At 45.8% G+C, this 22,020-nt stretch overlaps 1 protein-coding gene across 2 annotated transcripts in view; it reads left to right on the top strand.

The window, feature by feature from the left end:
- The window catches only part of iqgap1 (IQ motif containing GTPase activating protein 1), a 45,155-nt gene that overhangs the window by 14,417 nt on the left and 8,718 nt on the right, over nt 1–22,020 (top strand). The window contains exons 3-30 of one of the 2 annotated variants that reach the window (XM_056413237.1): nt 2,993–3,149; nt 3,954–4,031; nt 4,643–4,719; nt 5,747–5,814; nt 5,987–6,100; nt 6,584–6,777; nt 7,651–7,735; nt 7,819–7,976; nt 8,060–8,144; nt 8,236–8,399; nt 8,800–8,960; nt 9,263–9,387; nt 9,816–9,979; nt 12,070–12,160; nt 12,275–12,442; nt 13,257–13,399; nt 13,481–13,651; nt 13,737–13,820; nt 14,369–14,440; nt 14,670–14,739; nt 15,120–15,484; nt 15,568–15,731; nt 16,396–16,620; nt 18,362–18,502; nt 18,625–18,709; nt 20,369–20,601; nt 20,672–20,804; nt 21,792–21,894. In XM_056413237.1, the coding sequence (XP_056269212.1) occupies nt 2,993–3,149; nt 3,954–4,031; nt 4,643–4,719; nt 5,747–5,814; nt 5,987–6,100; nt 6,584–6,777; nt 7,651–7,735; nt 7,819–7,976; nt 8,060–8,144; nt 8,236–8,399; nt 8,800–8,960; nt 9,263–9,387; nt 9,816–9,979; nt 12,070–12,160; nt 12,275–12,442; nt 13,257–13,399; nt 13,481–13,651; nt 13,737–13,820; nt 14,369–14,440; nt 14,670–14,739; nt 15,120–15,484; nt 15,568–15,731; nt 16,396–16,620; nt 18,362–18,502; nt 18,625–18,709; nt 20,369–20,601; nt 20,672–20,804; nt 21,792–21,894 (3,878 nt within the window). Of the gene's footprint in view, nt 1–2,992; nt 3,150–3,953; nt 4,032–4,642; nt 4,720–5,746; nt 5,815–5,986; nt 6,101–6,583; nt 6,778–7,647; nt 7,736–7,818; nt 7,977–8,059; nt 8,145–8,235; nt 8,400–8,799; nt 8,961–9,262; nt 9,388–9,815; nt 9,980–12,069; nt 12,161–12,274; nt 12,443–13,256; nt 13,400–13,480; nt 13,652–13,736; nt 13,821–14,368; nt 14,441–14,669; nt 14,740–15,119; nt 15,485–15,567; nt 15,732–16,395; nt 16,621–18,361; nt 18,503–18,624; nt 18,710–20,368; nt 20,602–20,671; nt 20,805–21,791; nt 21,895–22,020 lie in introns of both variants that reach the window. The other variant, XM_056413236.1, reaches the window with a different exon arrangement.

The raw sequence follows: 22,020 nt of genomic DNA on the forward strand, positions 1-22,020 counted from the left end.
TGCCCCTGTGGACTAAAGTGGTAGTGTTGGTTCTGGTGCCCCCTGTGGACTAAAGTGGTAGTGTTGGTTCTGGTGCCCCCTGTGGACTAAAGTGGTAGTGTTGGTTCTGGTGCCCCCTGTGGACTAAAGTGGTAGTGGTGGTTCTGGTGCCTCCTGTGGACTAAAGTGGTAGTGTTGGTTCTGTCGCCCCCTGTGGACTAAAGTGGTAGTGTTGGTTCTGTCGCCCCCTGTGGACTAAAGTGGTAGTGTTGGTTCTGTCGTCCCCCTGTGGACTAAAGTGGTAGTGTTGGTTCTGGCGCCCCCTGTGGACTAAAGTGGTAGTGTTGGTTCTGGTGCCCCCTGTGGACTAAAGTGGTAGTGTTGGTTCTGGTGCCCCCTGTGGACTAAAGTGGTAGTGTTGGTTCTGCTGCCTCCTGTGGACTAAAGTGGTAGTGTTGGTTCTGTCGCCCCCTGTGGACTAAAGTGGTAGTGTTGGTTCTGGTGCCCCCTGTGGACTAAAGTGGTAGTGTTGGTTCTGGTGCCCCCTGTGGTCTAAAGTGGTAGTGTTGGTTCTGCTGCCCCCTGTGGACTACAGTGGTAGTGTCTCCATCTAACGGTGTTGACCTTAATTTGTCTCAAAGTAAAATCAGATTTATGCATTTCAACTCCAGAAGATGCAAAGTGTTCCCCAGTCGACGCTCAATAGTTGCAGAGAATCATGTGGGAAAAACCTTTTATTCAACTTCCAAAAATGTTCTGTCACAAACGGCAAAGTCTTCAGTTCATAAACGTAATGCAGAGAAAAGCTCCTCACTCCTTTTTTAAATCAACAAATTAATTAATTGTTTTCAGCTCGATGACTCACGAGTAATCATCTACTTCCTGTTTCTTTAACATCTCCTGCAGCGATGCTTTTATTGTGAATTAAAAGGGAACATACATTTGACTTTGTAGGACTTTCTTATCGTGGTCCTTTAAATGCTGTTGAAACATCTCAACATTCAGTCTGATTCTATTGAAGAAGTATTTTTCCGTCGCTCCGAGATGACGAGCGATATGATTTGTGGTTCCTTCGCCGGACGCCGCGGCGGTGAGAACCCGTTGGGCCGCTCCCCGACGGACGAGGGAAGACAGCCAGCGCTGACGAGGCGTGTGGTCCGTTGGCTTCAGCTGTATTAAACATCAAGTGCAGCTGTTGCTGTGACTCAGAGGGGAAACCTGGGGGGGGGGGGGCAGGAAGTGAGGAAAGGCCTAAGATGATTCATGTGAATGTACCACCGGACCCCCTGTGGAGAACTTTCTAGGACTCAGAGCAGGAGGGAAGCGACCTCCACACCGCCGGCTTCCGATGAGACCGACCCCTGAACCCGGCGCCGACATTCCGCTTCCTGTCGGCGCCGGGAGGAGACGAGGTCGTTTCCTCGGCTTCCTGCGGCGCTGTCCAATGGTCTTTGATGTAGAGACGGAGTTCTGATCACGTTGTGCTCCTGCCCTTCCCGTGAAAGCCAAACGGCCCAATTTTACATTTAACCTTTTATAATTTGATCATTTGACGGACATCACATTTTGATCGTGGATACGTTTGCAGCCCTGTATCGTAGCTTTGTGCTCCGAGTGCGTTGTCCCATGAACGCCACATCTCGGTCGCCGGAATCACCTTCAGCCTGTGGAGGTGTGTCTGTTTACACTGGCCTGGAGGAGAAAAAGGGTGTGTCGCCTCTGATGAAAGAGCCATTAGTGAGCGGGTCTTTATGGAGCCTTTCACTGCTCCGGCGTGGAGAGAGAGGGAGGGGGGGCATCCCCTCAATGGGGGGCCTGTCTGGAGACCCCGTGTCACGACTTCCTGACAGAGAAGTTGTTTCAGCTGCGTGTTTTACGGGGACCGAATGTCCCAACAAGAATAGAGAAAGCTACCAACACACACACATTTGTGTTGCTGTGTGTGTGTGTGTGTGTGTGAGGGGGAGAGGAAGAAAGGAATCTCTTAATCTCACCCAGGATAGAGTTAACCTTGTTGTTGCTTGACAACCCTTTTGGTTACAGAGGAGCGTTTCCTGATGGGAAGAGGGCGGCCATGTTTGACCTCACACTGATACGCTCGAGGTCGCGTGGTAATGTTTGGAAGAGGAGACGATGTGGGCTGAAAGATAAAGACATACAAGCACAACCACGAGAGATTAAAGGGCACTTCTGATAGCTCAGGAATAAATATTTAATTTAAATAAGCTGATTCTACAAAACAGCGTAGTAGAGAAAGTAGATTATCTGAATTTATCACATCAATTAGTTCTCAAAGTAGAGTAAGAACACTTCTAAGTGCTAAGTCCCGCCCTCAAACACAGACTGGCCAATCACTGCGTAGTATGGATATATACTTAAAACGCATATATTAGACCCGTCTTCTTTATTACTTGAGATGAAGCCGTATATCTTCAGGGAGTGCGGTTGGTGACGGTGTGGTCTCCATGGCTCTGACAGCTAGACGGTGTCGCCGCAGGGGGCGGGGCTTAGCCGTGGATCAGTCGGGGCCATGCATCAAAGGAAAACCCACAAACAAATACATGTTGAACAGCAGAGAGCTAATCACCGCCAGCGGTGCATTCAGGCTCTATTTAGGAAAAACGGTTATAAAAAGTCATTAAGATTTATGGCTTTGCTTGTAGTTTTTTTTAACTCTGTCTCTGTGGCAGGAATGTGACTGGTTGACCTAAAATAAATGAAATGTCACACATGAGGAATGCTGGGAACTCGAGGAGGAGGAGGAGGAGGAGGAGGTACACTAGTGATACAGTTACAGAGTGTAGCAGTATAATGTTTGTACATCAACATGAAGTTGAGCCTCGTGGAAATGGAGGTGAAGCCCGATGAAAAGTCAATAAATCTCATTATAAAATGTTCAAGCTTTCTATTTCCAATAAAAAACAGTGAATCTTCCCCTAAGCCGTGTCTTTAAGTGTGTTACCTCGTTGTGTTCACTGTGATATTCATGTGTGTGTGTGTGTGTTCTCTGCAGATGGATAGAGGCGTGTCTGGACGAGGAGCTGCCTCCCACCACGGAGCTGGAGGAGGGGCTTAGGAACGGCGTCTATCTGGCCAAACTGGGCAACTTCTTCGCCCCGAAAACCGTCTCCCTGAAGAAGATCTACGACCGCGAGCAGACGCGCTACAAGGTGACCACGCCGCGCTTTGATTAAACACCTCCAAGTTACGTGAAGTAAACGCAGCACATCTAATCCAGGCTTGACTACCATCAGTTTATCAAGTAATCCAGGCTTTAGTTCTCAAGTAAAGGTGGTGCTATCTGAAAGATGTTCCTCTCGGCACTATCGATATCCAAATGAGTTTAAAAAACTCTCCCGGCAGGTTTTCTGAAAGACAAAACTGTAAAAAAAACATTTAAATCTCCATTATTTAGTTCTGAGGTGAACTGTGAGGCGTTTGTGGTTCTAGAAACCTCCGGAGAACCTCGGCGTGCTGCTGCAGGTCCGGTGTTGGACTTTGAGTCATGACCTGGTTGTGATAATAAAAATAATTCAAACTTATGTAGCGCTTTTGAATCCACCAAGACGCTTTACATGGGGACAAGAGACACTGACAAACAGAACAAACAAACAAACAAACAGACAAACAGACAGACAGGACATATTGGCAGCAGAAGGAAAGGAAAGCAAACTGGAGAAGCTGTGTGGGTCATATGGGAGGGAGCCGGCTAGCTCGACAGTAGCCGCCGGCTAGCTCGACAGTAGCCGCCGGGTAGCTCGTGAGCTAGCTGTTCGTAGCAGGTGCAACAGGTAACAAACAAATCCGAGTCGAAGCTAAAACGTAGAACAATGGCTGCATCCGGTGACACAACTCAACTCCACCGGTGAATAAGGACTAAAGTAAATTGTGGAAAAGGTCAAAATCAAAACTAAGAGCCGTCCAGACGGAGCGGCGGGTGAACCGGTCGTGACCTTTAGGTTCTTCTCTTCCAGGCCACCGGGCTCCACTTCCGACACACGGACAACGTCATCCAGTGGCTGAACGCCATGTCGGAGGAGGGGCTGCCCAAGGTGAGCTAACGCCGGCCGTCGGGCGGGGATTCAAACCTGCAACTATAAATGTCTTGTTTTTTTTTATTGATTTGTTCAACCTCGAGCCGTGAAGGACCGGATCAGAAGCGTGACGTTGACTTCCTTTAGTGTTAACTTCAACGCTTCATGTGAAAATGAAGAAACGTTTTGGTGTCGTCAGAAATAAGTTTAACTTTAAGAAGCGCGTTACGAGCTGTTTATGAATGTATTTTGTAAAGAACCAAAACAGAGTTATTGGTCGCAGATCTGGTTTTTTCTTCACGATTCCACTAGCGGAGCACAATGACATCAATCTGGTCATATTTCACACTGGGAAAAACTAAATATTTTGCTTTTAAATGCGCTTATATTGGTTAAAGTTTAAGTATATGAATCGGGAGGGGGGGGGATTCAGATACTCGGAAAACATCCAGTGTGTTGAACTCCACTGCAGACGTGACTTATAGTGTCGCTCCGCGCGTTGCCAGGGCGTCTCCGATCCCCCGATCGCAGCGACTAACCCTCAATCACGGCCGTGTCGGGACACGCCCGGCGTGCCGATACCCCCCCTCCCCTCCCCCCTCTGATCCGTGTCCTCGCTTGTGTTTCAGATCTTCTACCCAGAAACCACGGACATATATGACAGAAAGAACATGCCACGCTCCATCTACTGTATACATGCTCTCAGGTAGGCTCCGCCTCCTCCTCCATGAACTCCTCATTCATTCACTGAGAGAACACAGAGCAGAGTGTTGAGCTTCATGAGGCGAACAGGGCGGCTCCTCCGCTGAAAGGGTTCTGTGTGTGTTTGTGTGTTTTATATATATATATGTGTATTCATATTCCCTCGCTGTATGAGTGGCCCAAACACAGAGCAGTAACATCCACATGCCACAGAGACTCCTCCGGTTGTATAGAAGTATGTGCTGCATTCTCTCTCCTGACCACCAGAGGGTGACTCCTCTGGTTGTATAGAAGTCTATGCTGCATGTGTTAAAGCTGCATTCTCTCTCCTGACCACCAGGGGGCGACTCCTCTGGTTGTATAGAAGTCTATGCTTCATGTGTTAAAGCTGCATTCTCTCTCCTGACCACCAGGGGGCGACTCCTCTGGTTGTATAGAAGTCTATGCTTCATGTGTTAAAGCTGCATTCTCTCTCCTGACCACCAGGGGGCTCCTCTGGTTGTATAGAAGTCTATATAATGACTCTACTTCTCTTGATGTATTCCCTCAGTAAACATTGTAAACATGAGTTTATGTCTCAGTCTCTAGTCTCAAGTCTTCTTCTATACAGCATGATGTCATCATTTATACTTTATGGTCATTTAGAGTCACACAGACCATGAAGCAGGGGGTGCTTTAGGGGCGGAGCTACCAGGTGATTGACAGGTAGCTACCACGCCGTAGCTCCAGCTCTTATTTGACTCCTGGTTGAAGAAGCGACCCCGTTGATGTGTTTATGACCTGCAGCTTCACACGGTGACGACATCTGTTTCCTCTTAAAGGACAGGGCGGCGCTCCGATGTCCGCGCCGACCTGCCGGTCTTTGAACTTCTCTCTCTAGGGCAGTATTTAGCTTGTAGTGCAGTTCTGAATATTCAACTCACACCAGCAGTGTGTCAAAAGTATTGTTTCTGTCCTCTTCCGGTTCTTCCACCGTCTACGCTGCCATGTTCCTTTGTTGTTTATGTACTTGTGTCTGTATCGTCTCACAGCCTGTACCTGTTCAAGCTGGGCCTGGCCCCTCAGATCCAGGACCTGTATGGAAAAGTAGCTTTCACCGGTGAGTCCGTCTGTTCTCCTCGTTCTGCTGGAAACATGAAAGTCATTCGTAGATGTGGAACTTTTCCTGTCAGTTGAGCCAGGAATGGTTTGTCTCCTCCTCCTCCTCCTCCTCCTCCCCTGTTCATCTGCTCTGTGCGTTGATGTCTTCCTTCTGCTCCGTCTTCTCTCAGAGGAGGAGATCGACAACATGAAGAGCGAGCTGGAGAAGTACGGGATCCAGATGCCCGCCTTCAGCAAGATCGGCGGCATTCTGGCCAATGAGCTCTCGGTGGATGAAGCTGCATGTGAGAGGGGGCGGGGCCTAAATTGATTCATGCATTCATAACTAAAGCGAGGTCATCCAGACATATTTATTTGTTGGGGATATATCAACTGTTTGAAGAATAAGACTTTGCATTAGTTTATTGTTGAAAGTCGACAAACAAGAGACTTAATTATAGAAGTCGAGGTAATTGACTCTACTTCTCTCTCCTGACCACCAGGGGGCGACTCCTCTGGTTGTATAGAAGTCTATATAATGACTCTACTTCTCTTGATGTATTCCCTCAGTAAACATTGTAAACATGAGTTTATGTCTCAGTCTCTAGTTTCAAGTCTTCTTCTATACAGCATGATGTCATCATTTATACTTTATGGTCATTTAGAGTCACACAGACCATAAGGCAGCTTTAGGGGCGGGGCTTACTGTGATTGACAGGTCTCTTAAAATGTCCCAAAGTTCATTGTTGATTGATACTAATATTCAAATCTCCTCACCGCCTCCTCAGTGCACGCCGCCGTGATCGCCATCAACGAGGCGATCGACCAAGGCGTCCCGGAGGGCACGGTGGCCGCCATGCAGAACCCCAACGCCATGCTGGTCCACCTGGACCCGGTCTCCGCTCGCCAGTACCACGACACGCTGTACCACGACACGCTGTACCAGGCCAAAGGCCAGAAGGTGGCCAGCTCACGCAAGCGGGTACGAAGCTTTTCATTTGTTTAAACCCTGAGGACGGGTGGCGTCCCCCAGGAGACGCAGCGATGGTCATGTGACCACAAAGCGGGCACGACGCGTTGGGATTAGAAAAATAATGGAACCGCGCCGCCTGAAGCGGGACGGGGTGAAGAAGCTGAGGCCGGCATGAACCACTCAGGAAACCACAGATAAATCAGCCGCGTCAGCATTAGGCACGAGGAGGGGGGGGGGGGGGGACATCACTCCATCCTCTTTCAGCGAGATGTACACAAAGGATTTATGATAAATGTTTAAAAAAAAGATTTGCTAACAGGGAAAGCAGAAAAAAATCTCATATCATATATATATACGTGTGTAAATATATATATCTATGTATGTATATATATATGTGTGTGTGTGTAAATATACACACGCATGCATATATATATATTAATGTATATATATTTACACACACATCATTACATATATATATTTACACACATATATATATATTAATATATATACAAATATATATATATATGTGTGTATATACTAATATATATTAATATATATATATATATGTACACATATATATTTATATATATATGTGTGTAAATATACACACGCATGTATATATATATATATTAATGTATATATATTTACACACATATATTAATATATATATATATACAAATATTTATATATGTGTGTATATACTAATATATATTAATATATATATGTACACATATATATTTATATTTATATGTACATATATATATATATATATGTGTGTGTGTGTGTAAATGGTGTCCTGCAGGCGATGATATAATATTAAACTGTAAAGCTTATAACTTTAATAATATCTCTGCCTCGTTTCTCGTTCTGGCCGAGCAGCAGATGGAGAACGCCGACGCGGATCGAGACATCTACGACGAGCTGCTCACGCAGGCGGAGATCCAGGGCAACGTCAACCAGGTCAACGGTGAGTCCCGCGACGCGTTCGCGGCCCCTCAGTCATCACGGCGCTCTCGGTGACCATCGACTCTCTCTCTCTTTCCCCCGCAGTGAGCCGCGCCCTGATGGGGGCGGAGCAGGCGCTGCTGAGCGGCGACGAGGACAAGCTGTACGAGGCCCTGAAGGCCGTGGGGGTCCAGAACCTGCAGGTCCAGAACAAAGGCTGGTACCTCAAGCAGCTGCAGGCGGACCGGGAGAACAAAGACCAGGTAGCGGAGCGGTGTGCAAAACACAAAGAACAGTACGAGTCCGTCTGCTCCGCGTGACCTCATCCCGACTTCTCCCCCGCCAGGCGTCTCCAGGCGAAGCGCTGACCCGGGACGAGCTGCAGGGCGGCGTGGACGTGGCCAACGAGGTCGCGGACGGCTTCCTGAAGAGTACGCACATCCACGCCTTCCACCCGACGCCACGCCTGCAGCCGCTCCTCGAATCAACCCTGTGTGTGTGTGTTTGTGTGTGTGTGTGCAGTGTTGAAGGCGGTGGAGCGCATCAACGATGCAGTGCGTGCCGGCGTGCCGGAGACGACGGTGGAGGAGCTGATGAACCCCGACGCCCAGCTGCCGGAGGTCTACCCCGGTGCGGCAGACCTCTACCAGAGAGAGCTGCTCAGCCTGCAGCAGCAGAGCCCCGAGGTACCGGCACGTGGTCATGAGGTCATGTGGTCATGAGGTCATGTGGTCATGTGATCATGTGATCATGAGGTCATGTGGTCATGTGGTCACGTAGTCATGTGATCTGTTGAGGCTACATTACACGCATATTTAATGCAAATATTGTTTCATATTTTACGGCGCAGTAATTTTGTATAAATTATTAAAACATTTTTTACAGTTTTATAATGAGTTTTTTTAACTGAACAGATTAAAAAGATAATTAGATTTTATATTATTTAGATAATTATGAAAGTAAGAACCAACAGTTGTGAAAAACCTGAAAAAAATCAAATAAACCAAGAAGGTTATTGGCAAAGTCGTGTAATTTTTCTGTATATATATATATATATATATAGCTAATGGTTAATTTGCGGCTCAGGGCTCGCTGTCGCACCCCGAGCTGCTGGTTGCCGTGGAGATGCTGTCGTCGGTGGTGCTGATGAACCAGGCGATGGACGCCGGGGACCGAGCGGCGCTCTGGAAGCAGCTGAGCAGCTCCGTCACCGGGCTCAGTAACGTGGAGGAGGACTACGCCCAGAGGTCTCACACACACACACACACACACACACACACACACATTAAGCCCCGTCCCTTGAGAGGTCCAAAGAGAGACTGAATAAGTAACAGATGAAAATATAAAAAAGTTTAAATATTCACTGTTTATAAACTTTGTTTGTGACGTGACGCAATGTAGCTTCTACTCATCGGTCGCCTATATTTTACAAGTTTCCCCACGTTTAAACATCATAATTTAAGCTGGGGAAAAGGATATCAGGTTGTTGAGGTTTCCCCGTGTTCCTTGAACGCACCGCGGCGTGCGTGACGTGCCGTGTGCTCCTCAGGTACATGGACGCGCTGATGCTCCTGAAGGCGGCCGCCAGGGAGGACGGCGGCGACTTCCTCACCTGGAACGACATCCAGGCCTGCGTGGACCAGGTCAACCTGACGGTGCAGGAGGAGCACGAGCGTAAGATTTAAAGAGACGGCGTCTATTTAATACAAGCTAAATGTGTAGAGACGTTTAATAGCATGTGTGCTAACGGAGGACCTCATTTTGTGTTGAGGTTGGCGCCCCCTGTGGACAAACGCGGTAGTGTTTTCTCGTAATGGGGATGCACCGTGACTGGTCCAGGTCCTAGTCCTGGTCCAGGTCCTAGTCCTGGTCCAGGTCCAAAGCGGGAGCTAGCTTTGTTTTAGCGTTAATACATTTATTGATGTATCTCAATATATTTAATACATAAACTAAACATGTTACAGATCAGTCTAGGAGGAAAAGGTTCAGTTTAGTTTTGACCCTTTGCTAAGCCCCGCCCCCTCCTCAAGCTGCCGTTAGCACGCAGCCCACACCGTCACTAGCTGCCTGAAGAACGTCGTGGTCCTCTCGTCCTCCTCCAGGCATCGCCGCCATCGGCCTGATCAACGAGGCCCTGGACGAGGGGGACCCCGCCAAGACCCTGTCCATGCTGCAGAACCCGTCGGCCAAGCTGTCGGACGTGGACCCGGCCGTGGCGCAGCACTACCACGACAAGCTGCTGGAGGCCCGCCGGGAGAAAGCTCACGTGAGACCAGCGACCGCCCCGCTCGCCTTTCTTTACGGCGAGGAGCTCGTCGTCGTGCAGAGATCTGGTGTTAAGGTTCTCCGCCTTTTGATTTGCATCGTCCTGTGTGCCTCGGCCTCAGGTGAGCGCTATGCAAACAGCACCTGGGGCAGTTAGACTGCAGCGCACAGGAGCTATTAAACTATTTAAATTAAATTAGTGAAGGTGCATTCCCTCTTTTAGAAAGTGGGAGATAGTGAGAGCGACGACAAGCCAGTATTTTAATTACTTTTTTTAAAAATTAAAGCCATTTTATTGGAACAATTCAATTAATCCGAACAAAAAAATAATCAAATTAATTCAAATTCATCTTTTGAGGCTGATTTGGATCACATGACGCACAGAACAGCGTTTTATAAACCTCCTGTTTGTTATGAAACGAGAGCCTCGGGACGTCTGGTTGGTGTTTCGTGAGCGTCGTCACGGTTGTGAGTGTGTGAGTGTGTGTGTGTGTGTGCCGACTGGGCAATAGCCCATGAAGCGTTTGTTCTGTGTCTTGAGCTCTGAATGGAGCGGTTCTCCGGTGGTTCATCCCGTGTAAATAAGGGGAAGTCTCTTTTCGCGCCGAGGCTCCAAAATATTTAGCCGACGCCCACGCTGCCGTTTTAAAAGTCGGCTAGACCCTGAATGCATCATGCGAGGGGGGAAAAAAATCACTATTGCAAAAACAGGAGAGGGAAGGAAGAAAAAAAGGCAAACTATTCTCCTGATGTCACGGCAAAGAAACAACTCTGCTTCCATAAAAGGGCAGAAAGCTGAACACACACACACACACACACCGCTGGTTGGCATTGTGAGGTAATTGGCTGAAGGCACAGGAAGTAGTTATGGGGCCGCGTGTGGACTTCCTGTTGGCTTCCACAGGTTGTTCCCCAGCTGAGAGGAGAAAGACCCAAAGATGGAGAGGGGGTCCTCCAGGAGGTCAGAGGTCAGAGGGCCCGACGAGGAGATGTCTGAGGGTGTAAACACCTCCATGAATCCCTCTCAGCGGGTCTGGATCACACAGGAAGTCACATGGTTCTCCCCTCGCAGCGCAGGGTTCTAGTCGGTTCTAGTCAAAAGCAATGAGCTCATGGGTTTAACTTTAGACGGTTATTACCCAGCAGCTTCACTTCCCCTATTTCCATGATGTGCTGTAACGTCTGATGAGCTCCAGCAAGCTACGCCCGAGTGTCTGACAACCACACCCCTGTTTCTCTCACACACACACACACACACACACACACACACATCAATTACATATTACCAAGTGTAAACATAGTGAACGGGTACAGCTGTTTACTATACAGAGTTTGAGCCTCCTTCCCTTCACAAAGAAATCTTCCTCCATGATCGAGTATCAGTCGTACCCGCCCACCTCTTTCACACACACACACACACACACACACACACATACACATACACATACACACACACACACACCTCCTCTCACCATGAAGGGGCGGGACACTGAAAGGCCTGAAACCAAAATGAGTCTAGGAAGAAGTCGTAGGCGGCGACCGCCATCTGGTGCCGGTTGGTGTCACTGCGGGTTGACTGGTCAGGTGAAGCTGCTGTGACGTCATGGTCACGTTTATTTCCAGCAGCTGGAGGAGCAGTTAAAAGCTTAAAATGAGTCCGCCCTCCTATTTAGGCTTTCCTAAACATGTTAGACCAAAAAAGTGGTTTGGTGGACGATTCAATAAAATTAATTTTACAGTTTTGATAATAATCTTTTTGTCTTCTTATCTCCTCTGTGACAGTTAAACTGACTTTATGGAGTTTTTGGGCTTTGAGGAAACATTTTCATCATTTTTCCTCCTTTCAGAGACTGAATAACGAGAATAGTCGTGAGTTGCAGTCAGTTCAGTGCCGACGTCTCACTCCACTCGTTCTGAGCGATGGGATGTCTTCTCTTCTGAGTTTGAATGAATTCTGGGAAAAAACTGAGCATCTTTTAGTTTAAGGCTGCAGCATTTAGAGGAGAAAACAAAGACGTTCAACCATGACGATGAATTGGAAGAGAGTGTGTATGTGTGTGTTTCTGATCACATGGTCTCCCCCCCCCCCAGGAGACCCAGGACCCCTCTGCTGTGCTGTGGCTGGATGAGATCCAGGACGCCGTTCTGCGGGCCAACCAGGACACTGAGGAGGCCTTACAGTGTAACGCTCACTTCCTTTTCACACGTAACCCCAGAGCCTCCTCCTGGACGTCCAGGGTGAAGGTGAAGAGGAGGATGGGGCTCCGTTCTTATTCGTTTGTTTTTGCGCCCGCAGTCTCTCAGTCCATCCAGGCCGTGAACGAGGCGGTGGACGCCGGCGAGGCGGCCCAGACGCTGGCGGCCCTGAGGAACCCCGGGGCGGCGCTGTACGGCGTCACATCGGAGTGCGCCAGCACCTACCAGCACGACCTGTCCACGGTCAAGGACGGGAAGAAGAGCGAGGGTGAGGAATTATGGGATGGATGACGCAGTTTCACTGTTATTGGAGATGTATGAAGAGCCTGATGGTGTCATATTACAGTGTTTCACTGCAGCAGTAAAGTTCTAATGAGGAAGTATTTTAGACGCCTAAAAAGAAGGATTATCAATTTAACTGAATATATAATTAATTATTCATAATAATAAACGTGTATATATATTATTATTATTATTCATCATATTTAATGTTATATATTATATATATTATTAATACAATATTTAATCTTATATATATTATTATTAGTAATATTTAATATAATAAATATATATATATATATCCAGCAGAACATCTTTAGAAATTATTCTTAATTGTTGGACCATGTCCAGGTATATATTGTTAATTATTATTAATAATAAACTTGTATATTTATTATTATTAATCATATTTAATGTTATATATTATTAATACAATATTTAATTGTATATATATATTATTATTAGTAATATTTAATTTTATATATGTATGTATATATAGAGAGATATATCAATATCCAGCAGAACATCTTTAGAAATTAATCTTCATTGTTGTATCGCATCCAGGTATATATTATTAATTCTTAATAATATGTGTGTGTATATTGTCAGTGTTTCACCGGAGCAGATAGAGCTGCTGTGGAAGTATTTTAGACTCCTCAAAAGAAGAAAATCAGTTGAATTGAACGCCATTTTTAGAATATTTCCATATGGAAATCTTCTAAATGTAGCGGACAATTTAACGGACATTGACTTTTTTCCAGGTGTGAAAATGAATCTTTAATTATTGCTCCTTGTTGCTCCAGGGGACAATGGCGGCGTGTGGGTGAAGCACTGGGTGAAGGGCGGACACAACTACTACTACAACCTGCAGAGCCAGGAGGGCACCTGGGTGGAGCCGGAGGACTTCCTGCAGAACAACACGCAGCTCAACAAGGAGGACATCCAGGTGGGCGGAGCCGCACACAGCGGCTTCTGTTAGTCTACTCATCAATGTGGTCGAGCGTTTAACTGGTCCCCCCCCCTCCAGTCGGTGGTCTCCGGCGTGACCACGGCCTACAACCGGGAGCAGCTGTGGCTGGCCAACGAGAGCCTCATCGCCAAGCTGCAGGCGCGCTGCCGCGGCTACATGGTGAGGAACGGCCAGAAGGAGAGGAAGAACTTCCTGCATTCGCAGGACCCCGCCGTCACCTGCATACAGGTGAGCTGCACCGGGGGTCTGGGGGGGAGGGGGGACCACACGACTTTCAGGACCCCCCCCCAGCTGACGGGCTCTTTGTCCTCAGGCGCACTGGAAGGGCCACAAGCAGAGGAAGACCTTCAAGGACAGGAAGCAGTACCTGGAGGACCACAGCGCCGAGGCCGTCAAGGTGAACCCCTTATGACCAGATTATTACATCAACAATATTACTCACTCTTATTAGACACTGGTGGTAGTTTCACTCATTCGCATTTTTACTCTTGTATTACATATTTTCATGAAACTTCTTTATTGTTTGTTTGTTTTATGTTTGTTGACATTACTCTTATTGCGATTTGAGTCTATTTTGCACTGGTGTCAGTTTTACTGATTTTACACTTAATAGTTATTATATTGTTCATATACTGTATGTTTATATTATTCTATTGTTTTTTGTGTTGAAGTTTTAACCAAGTCCTAACTTATTTTTACTTATATTTCCTTATTTTACTTTAACTTATCTTATCGTCTCATACATTCAATTATGTTTCAGTAAGATTTACACACTGATCTGATTGTTCGAGTCTTGTAGTCGAATCATTTTGTGTTTTTACAATAAATTACTATATTACTATATAAGTTACTATCACAGAGTTTGACATGGAAAGAAAAGGAGATGTTCTCGTTGTTGTTCACTTGAAACCCAGTTGAAGGTTTCATCGTGGTTCTGTTTCTCAGATCCAGTCCATGGTCCGGATGCACCAAGCGCGTAAGAAGTACAAGGATCGCCTGAAGTACTTCCAAGATCACGTGAGTACTCAAACAGAAAATTATTTATTCCGTGTCCCGGTGGTTTCAATGGGCGAACGGACACATTTATCCGTGTCCCGGTGGTTTCAATGTATGAACGGACACATTTATTCCGTGTCCCGGTGGTTTCAATGGTCTCATTCAGCACTGCCAGTGGATTCCTGTGTAACGGTGGCTTTAATGAACCCAATCGATCAGCCCAGTGATTGATCACCGTCTCCTCCTGCAGATCAATCAGGTGGTGAAGATCCAGGCTTTCATCAGAGCCAACAAGGCCAGAGACGACTACAAGACGCTGAGTGAGTAGAGACGCTCCTGATACACATGAAAACCAAGGATTTTATACATTTGTATTCTTATTTATTTATTTATCATAATTTTAGTTATTATATAATGTATTATGTTATATTTATATATCATTGTGTATATATATTTCTATACTGTATATATATATATTTAATATATTTTAATATATTTCTGTATTTATATATATATTTATGTGTGTGTGTATGTATGTGTGTGTATATATAATTTGTCAGTAAGTTATTTGATTAATTATATGATAATCGGGATACGTGATTGGTCCATAGCCATCTTTGGTTATCCAAAGATGGCTATGGACCAACTCTGAATCTTTATTAATCTAGTTCTTCATGCGCTGACCCATTCCCTCCCTCAGTCAGCGCCGAGGACCCCCCGATGGCCGTGGTGAGGAAGTTCGTCCACCTGCTGGACCACAGCGACCAGGACTTCCAGGAGGAGCTGGAGCTCATGCGTCTCCGCGAGGAGGTGGTCACCAAAATCCGCTCCAACCAGCAGCTGGAGAACGACCTGAACCTCATGGACATCAAGATCGGCCTGCTGGTGAAGAACAAGATCACGCTGCAGGAGGTGGTGTCCCACAGCAAGAAGCTGACCAAGAAGAACAAGGGCCAACTGTCCAACATGATGATGATGAACAAGCAGCGGGGCGGGCTGAAGGCGCTCAGCAAGGAGAAGAGGCTCAAGCTGGAGGCCTACCAGTACCTCTTCTACCTGTTGCAGGTAACACACACACACTCCGCCTTGTCTCTGGGTCCTAGAACCTTAGAGTCTCCTGTGACACCAGCTCCTCTCGTCCTTCTCAGACCAACCCGACGTATCTCGCCAAGCTGATCTTTCAGATGCCGCAGAACAAATCCACCAAGTTCATGGACTCTGTGATCTTCACGCTGTATAACTACGCCTCCAACCAGCGGGAGGAGTACCTGCTGACCAAGCTCTTCAAGACCGCCCTGCAGGAGGAGATCAAGTGAGGCCCGGTTGGATTTATTATTATTTATACGCACAAAAAGTGTTTTCGAGCAGAATTTTTTTTAGGAAAACGATGAGATTCAATAAAATAATATTCTAAAGGCAGAAAGAAAACGTTGGCTCCAGATGCACTGAATGGATTTGTCGAACAAAGTGAAGTGTTTAAAACATTATAATGTAATGAAGGTTGAATATCTTTGATTTGGCTGCAAAATATTTACACAAATGTAGATTTTCAAGACCACCGTCGGTTTATTTGAAAATATTTTATATTATTATAATAATAATTTTTATTTTATTATTAGTTATTTTATTTTTACAGTTATTTTATTGTTATAATTAGTATTTATTATTATAATATATATATATATATATATATATTATTCGGTACACATGACATAGAGACACTCCTCTGTTGATCTCCAGAAGATTTCTTTATTTTTTCTTTCCGTTAACAAAATCTTTTTGGGGGAGTTTTTCCTGTTTCTGATGTGAGGGTCAAAGGTCAGAGTTGTGTGAATGCTCGTCTTCGTCTCAGGACGACCTAAAACATGGCCGACGTAAACATGGCCGACGACAAAATAACCGTTGTTCTCACGTAGTTCTGTCGTGTGGTTGTCGGGGAATAGAAGACTTGTTGAGCGTTTGAATTTCCCTCGCAGGTCAAAGGTCGACCAGATGAAGGACATCGTCACGGGGAACCCCACCATCATCAAGATGGTGGTGAGCTTCCACCGCGGCGCCCGGGGGCAGAACGCACTGCGGCAGATCCTGGCGCCGGTCGTCAAGGAGATCATGGACGACAAGACGCTGAACATCAAGACCGACCCGGTGGACATCTACAAGAGCTGGGTGAACCAGATGGAGACGCAGACCGGGGAGGCCAGGTATACACATGAATATATAAATATATATAAATATATAGGTGAACCAGATGGAGACGCAGACCGGGGAGGCCAGGTATACACATAAATATATAAATATAAATATATAGGTGAACCAGACGGAGACGCAGACCAGGGAGGCCAGGTATACACATAAATATATAAATATATATAAATATATAGGTGAACCAGATGGAGACGCAGACCGTGGAGGCCAGGTATACACATGAATATATAAATATATATAAATATATAGGTGAACCAGATGGAGACGCAGACCGGGGAGGCCAGGTATACACATAAATATATAAATATAAATATATAGGTGAACCAGACGGAGACGCAGACCGGGGAGGCCAGGTATACACATAAATATATAAATATATATAAATATATAGGTGAACCAGATGGAGACGCAGACCGGGGAGGCCAGGTATACACATAAATATATAAATATAAATATATAGGTGAACCAGACGGAGACGCAGACCGGGGAGGCCAGGTATACACATAAATATATAAATATATATAAATATATAGGTGAACCAGATGGAGACGCAGACCGGGGAGGCCAGGTATACACATAAATATATAGGTGAACCAAATGGAGACGCAGACCGGGGAGGCCAGGTATACACATAAATATATAAATATATATAAATATATAGGTGAACCAGATGGAGACGCAGACCGGGAGGCCAGGTATACACATAAATATATATATATAGGTGAACCAGATGGAGACGCAGACCGGGGAGGCCAGGTATACACATAAATATATATATATAAATATAAATATATAGGTGAACCAGATGGAGACGCAGACCGGGGAGGCCAGGTATACACATAAATATATATATATATAAATATATAGGTGAACCAGATGGAGACACAGACCGGGGAGGCCAGGTATACACATAAATATATATATATATATAAATATATAGGTGAACCAGATGGAGACGCAGACCGGGGAAGCCAGGTATACACATAAATATATATATATATAAATATATAGGTGAACCAGATGGAGACGCAGACCGGGGAGGCCAGGTATACACATAAATATATATATATAGGTGAACCAGATGGAGACGCAGACCGGGGAGGCCAGGTATACACATAAATATATATATATATATATATATATAGGTGAACCAGATGGAGACGCAGACCGGGGAGGCCAGGTATACACATAAATATATATATATATAAATATATAGGTGAACCAGATGGAGACGCAGACCGGGGAGGCCAGGTATACACATAAATATATATATATAAATATATAGGTGAACCAGATGGAGACGCAGACCGGGGAGGCCAGGTATACACATAAATATATAAATATAAATATATAGGTGAACCAGACGGAGACGCAGACTGGGGAGGCCAGGTATACACATAAATATATAAATATATAGGTGAACCAGACGGAGACGCAGACCGGGGAGGCCAGGTATACACATAAATATATAAATATAAATATATAGGTGAACCAGACGGAGACGCAGACCGGGGAGGCCAGGTATACACATAAATATATATATATATAAATATATAGGTGAACCAGATGGAGACGCAGACCGGGGAGGCCAGGTATACACATAAATATAAATATATAGGTGAACCAGACCGGGGAGGCCAGGTATACACATAAATATATATATATATATATATATATGCCCCCGTGGTTCCTCCCAGTGCTCCCATAGCAGGTTAACCTGTGCCCTGTGGTCCTCAGCAAGCTGCCCTACGACGTGACCCCGGAGCAGGCCATGGCCCACGAGGAGGTGCGGACCCGGCTGGAGGCCTCCATCAAGAACATGAAGAGCATCACAGACAAGTTCCTGTCGGCCATCATCGTGTCTGTGGACAAGATCCCGTACGTAGCACTGTTGTTTACACTGTGTGTGTGTTTATATACTGTATGTGTATGTATACTATGTGTGTGTGTTTGTGTGCATGTGGATATGATATTTTCTTTTCATTAAATATGTTTTTCAGCTATGGGATGCGTTTCGTCTCCAAAGTTCTGAAGGACACGCTGCATGAGAAGTTTCCAGATGCTACAGAGGACGAGCTGCTCAAGGTCAGAATCTTTAGAATATATATATATATATATATATATTAGGGCTGTGAAACGATTAAAAATTTTAATCGGATTAATCACAGGTTTTTGTGGATTAATCATGATTAATCACATATTACCTATATTCTCGGTATATTTTGTGAGAACATAGAGATTTATGACAAAAGACGGATATATACATTTATACATTCTTCTATACAATGGTGCTGCAACTCAGCAGTTATTTAGCAGTTTTCTTCCATATGGAACATTAATACATCTTCATCCTAAACAGAATGTTTAACCCTCCTGTTACCTTTCGGGTCAATTTGACCCCATTCAATGTTTAATGTCGGTGTTCTTTGGGGTCAATTTGACCCCAGGCTGTTTTTCACTGTGTCAAACATATCAGAAATATCAACTTTTTATTTATTTAAAGGGCTATTTAGGTAGTCAACAAACAAACATAAAGTACCTCACACTTAAACTTGGGAAGCAATATTAATTCTAATAATTTTCTGGAGGTTTTAATTGCTGGGGTCAAATTGACCCCGAGGGTAAAATATGTTCGTAAATGTAAAGGTAACAGGAGGGTTAAACAGAGCATTTGTCTCTTGTTTGTCAACCATTAACTCCACCATGATACAATCTAAAGGCCTCTAGTCTTCCTCTAGCAGCTGCTGAGGCAAACTGACTGTGTGGGTTTTCTTCATGAACTGGGCCGTGATGAAAGGGACGGCGGGGACACCGCTGCAAAGCTGAAACCTCACCGGCCCGGACAGGTGGACAGATTGACAAGTGACTTTTTTTGCTCGGTCGATGCGCGCACGGAGCTCTGTGGCGCGCCAGACGGAGATCGATAAGTGTTAACGCAACGCGTAGAAACAGAAATGACATGCTGCTGTGGAGATACGATCAACAACAGACGTTTAGTTTAATAAAAGAACAAAGACGTGCTCTAGAGAACATGTCAGGGGGCGGGCCAATCTCTTTAATGTCATGCGATCTACCAACACTACGCCGCGATCGACTGGCAGGTCGCGATCGACGTGTTGAGACCCTGATCTACAGGAAGTAAAAGTCGTAACAAGGTTTCCGGAGGTGAACCTGCGGAAGGATCATTACCGATGAACAGACCGTCTGCATGAGAGCGGACAGAGTTCAGATTGAAGGTGTATTGGAAGCTCATCTTGCAAGTGACTTTTTTTTCGTCCCGACGACCAACAACAGACGGATTGGAAGCTCATTCTGCGCATGCGTTAAATGCGGGAAAAAAAAAAAACTAGTTAAACCTGTAATTGGATTAACTGAGTTAACGCGTTATTTTTCACAGCACTAATATATATATATAATATATATATATTATACATACATATAATATATACATATAATATAATATATACATACAATATATATATATATAATATGTATATATATATTATACATACATATAATATATACATACAATATATATAATATATACATATAATATGTATAATATATACATATAATATATATACATTTAACATATACATATAATATATATATAATACATACTGATAATAAAATACATATACATATAATATATATACATATAACAGCAACATTTCTTTCCAGAGATCTTGACTCTCTTGACCTCTAAAGACATTTCTCTGATTAATAATAATTCTCTGTGTCCAGATCGTGGGCAACCTGCTGTACTACCGCTACATGAACCCGGCCATCGTGGCGCCCGACGCCTTCGACATCATCGAGGTGTCGGCGGGCGGCCAGCTGACCACGGAGCAGCGCCGCAACCTGGGCTCCGTGGCCAAGATGCTGCAGCACGCCGCCTCCAACAAGATGTTCCTGGGCGACAACGCCCACCTCAACCCCATCAACGAGTACCTGGGCGCCTCCCACCAGAAGTTCAGGTGCGCCTCCTCCTCCTCCTCCTCCTCTTCTTCTTCTTCGTCTCCGTCTGACTTCCTGTTTCCGTCCCAGGCGCTTCTTCCTGGCAGCGTGCGACGTTCCCTCGCTGGAGGACAAGTTCAACGTGGACCAGTACTCGGACCTGGTCACCGTCACCAAGCCGGTGATCTACATCTCCATCGGGGAGATCATCAACACCCACACGGTGAGACCGGGTCCACATGCGGGCCCCCGTCATGTGACCAACATGGATCCTTCTGGTCCACATGTGTACCCCCCGTCATGTGACCAACATGGATCCTTCTGGTCCACATGTGTACCCCCCGTCATGTGACCAACATGGATCCTTCTGGTCCACATGTGTACCCCCCGTCATGTGACCAACATGGATCCTTCTGGTCCACATGTGTACCCCCCGTCATGTGACCAACATGGATCCTTCTGGTCCACATGCGGGCCCCCGTCATGTGACCAACATGGATCCTTCTGGTCCACATGTGTACCCCCCGTCATGTGACCAACATGGATCCTTCTGGTCCACATGTGTACCCCCCGTCATGTGACCAACATGGATCCTTCTGGTCCACATGTGTACCCCCCATCATGTGACCAACATGGATCCTTCTGGTCCACATGTGTACCCCCCGTCATGTGACCAACATGGATCCTTCTGGTCCACATGTGTACCCCCCATCATGTGACCAACATGGATCCTTCTGGTCCACATGTGTACCCCCCATCATGTGACCAACGTGGATCCTTCTGGTCCACATGTGTACCCCCCGTCATGTGACCAACATGGATCCTTCTGATCCACATGTGTACCCCCCATCATGTGACCAACATGGATCCTTCTGGTCCACATGTGTACCCCCCGTCATGTGACTAACGTGGATCCTTCTGGTCCACATGTGTACCCCCCGTCATGTGACCAACATGGATCCTTCTGGTCCACATGTGTACCCCCCATCATGTGACCAACGTGGATCCTTCTGGTCCACATGTGTACCCCCCGTCATGTGACCAACATGGATCCTTCTGGTCCACATGTGTACCCCCCGTCATGTGACTAACGTGGATCCTTCTGGTCCACATGTGTACCCCCCCGTCATGTGACTAACGTGGATCCTTCTGGTCCACATGTGTACCCCCCCGTCATGTGACTAACGTGGATTCCCTCCCCCCCCTCCAGCTGCTGCTGGACCACCAGGACGCCATCGCCCCTGAGCACAACGACTCGATCCACGAGCTGCTGGAGGACCTGGGGGAGGTTCCCACGGTGGAGTCGCTCATCGGTGAGTGACAGGTGGAGCTACCAATCGTGTAGAGACGACGTTTAAATAGACCAATAACTATTTATTATCTTTGATTAAATAAAAATGTGGCGGAAAAGTTTTTGGGGTGAAATGAATTGTTAATAT

The sequence above is a fragment of the Pseudoliparis swirei genome, chromosome 4 (genome assembly GCF_029220125.1).
Source record: "Pseudoliparis swirei isolate HS2019 ecotype Mariana Trench chromosome 4, NWPU_hadal_v1, whole genome shotgun sequence".
Lineage (NCBI taxonomy): Eukaryota > Metazoa > Chordata > Actinopteri > Perciformes > Liparidae > Pseudoliparis > Pseudoliparis swirei.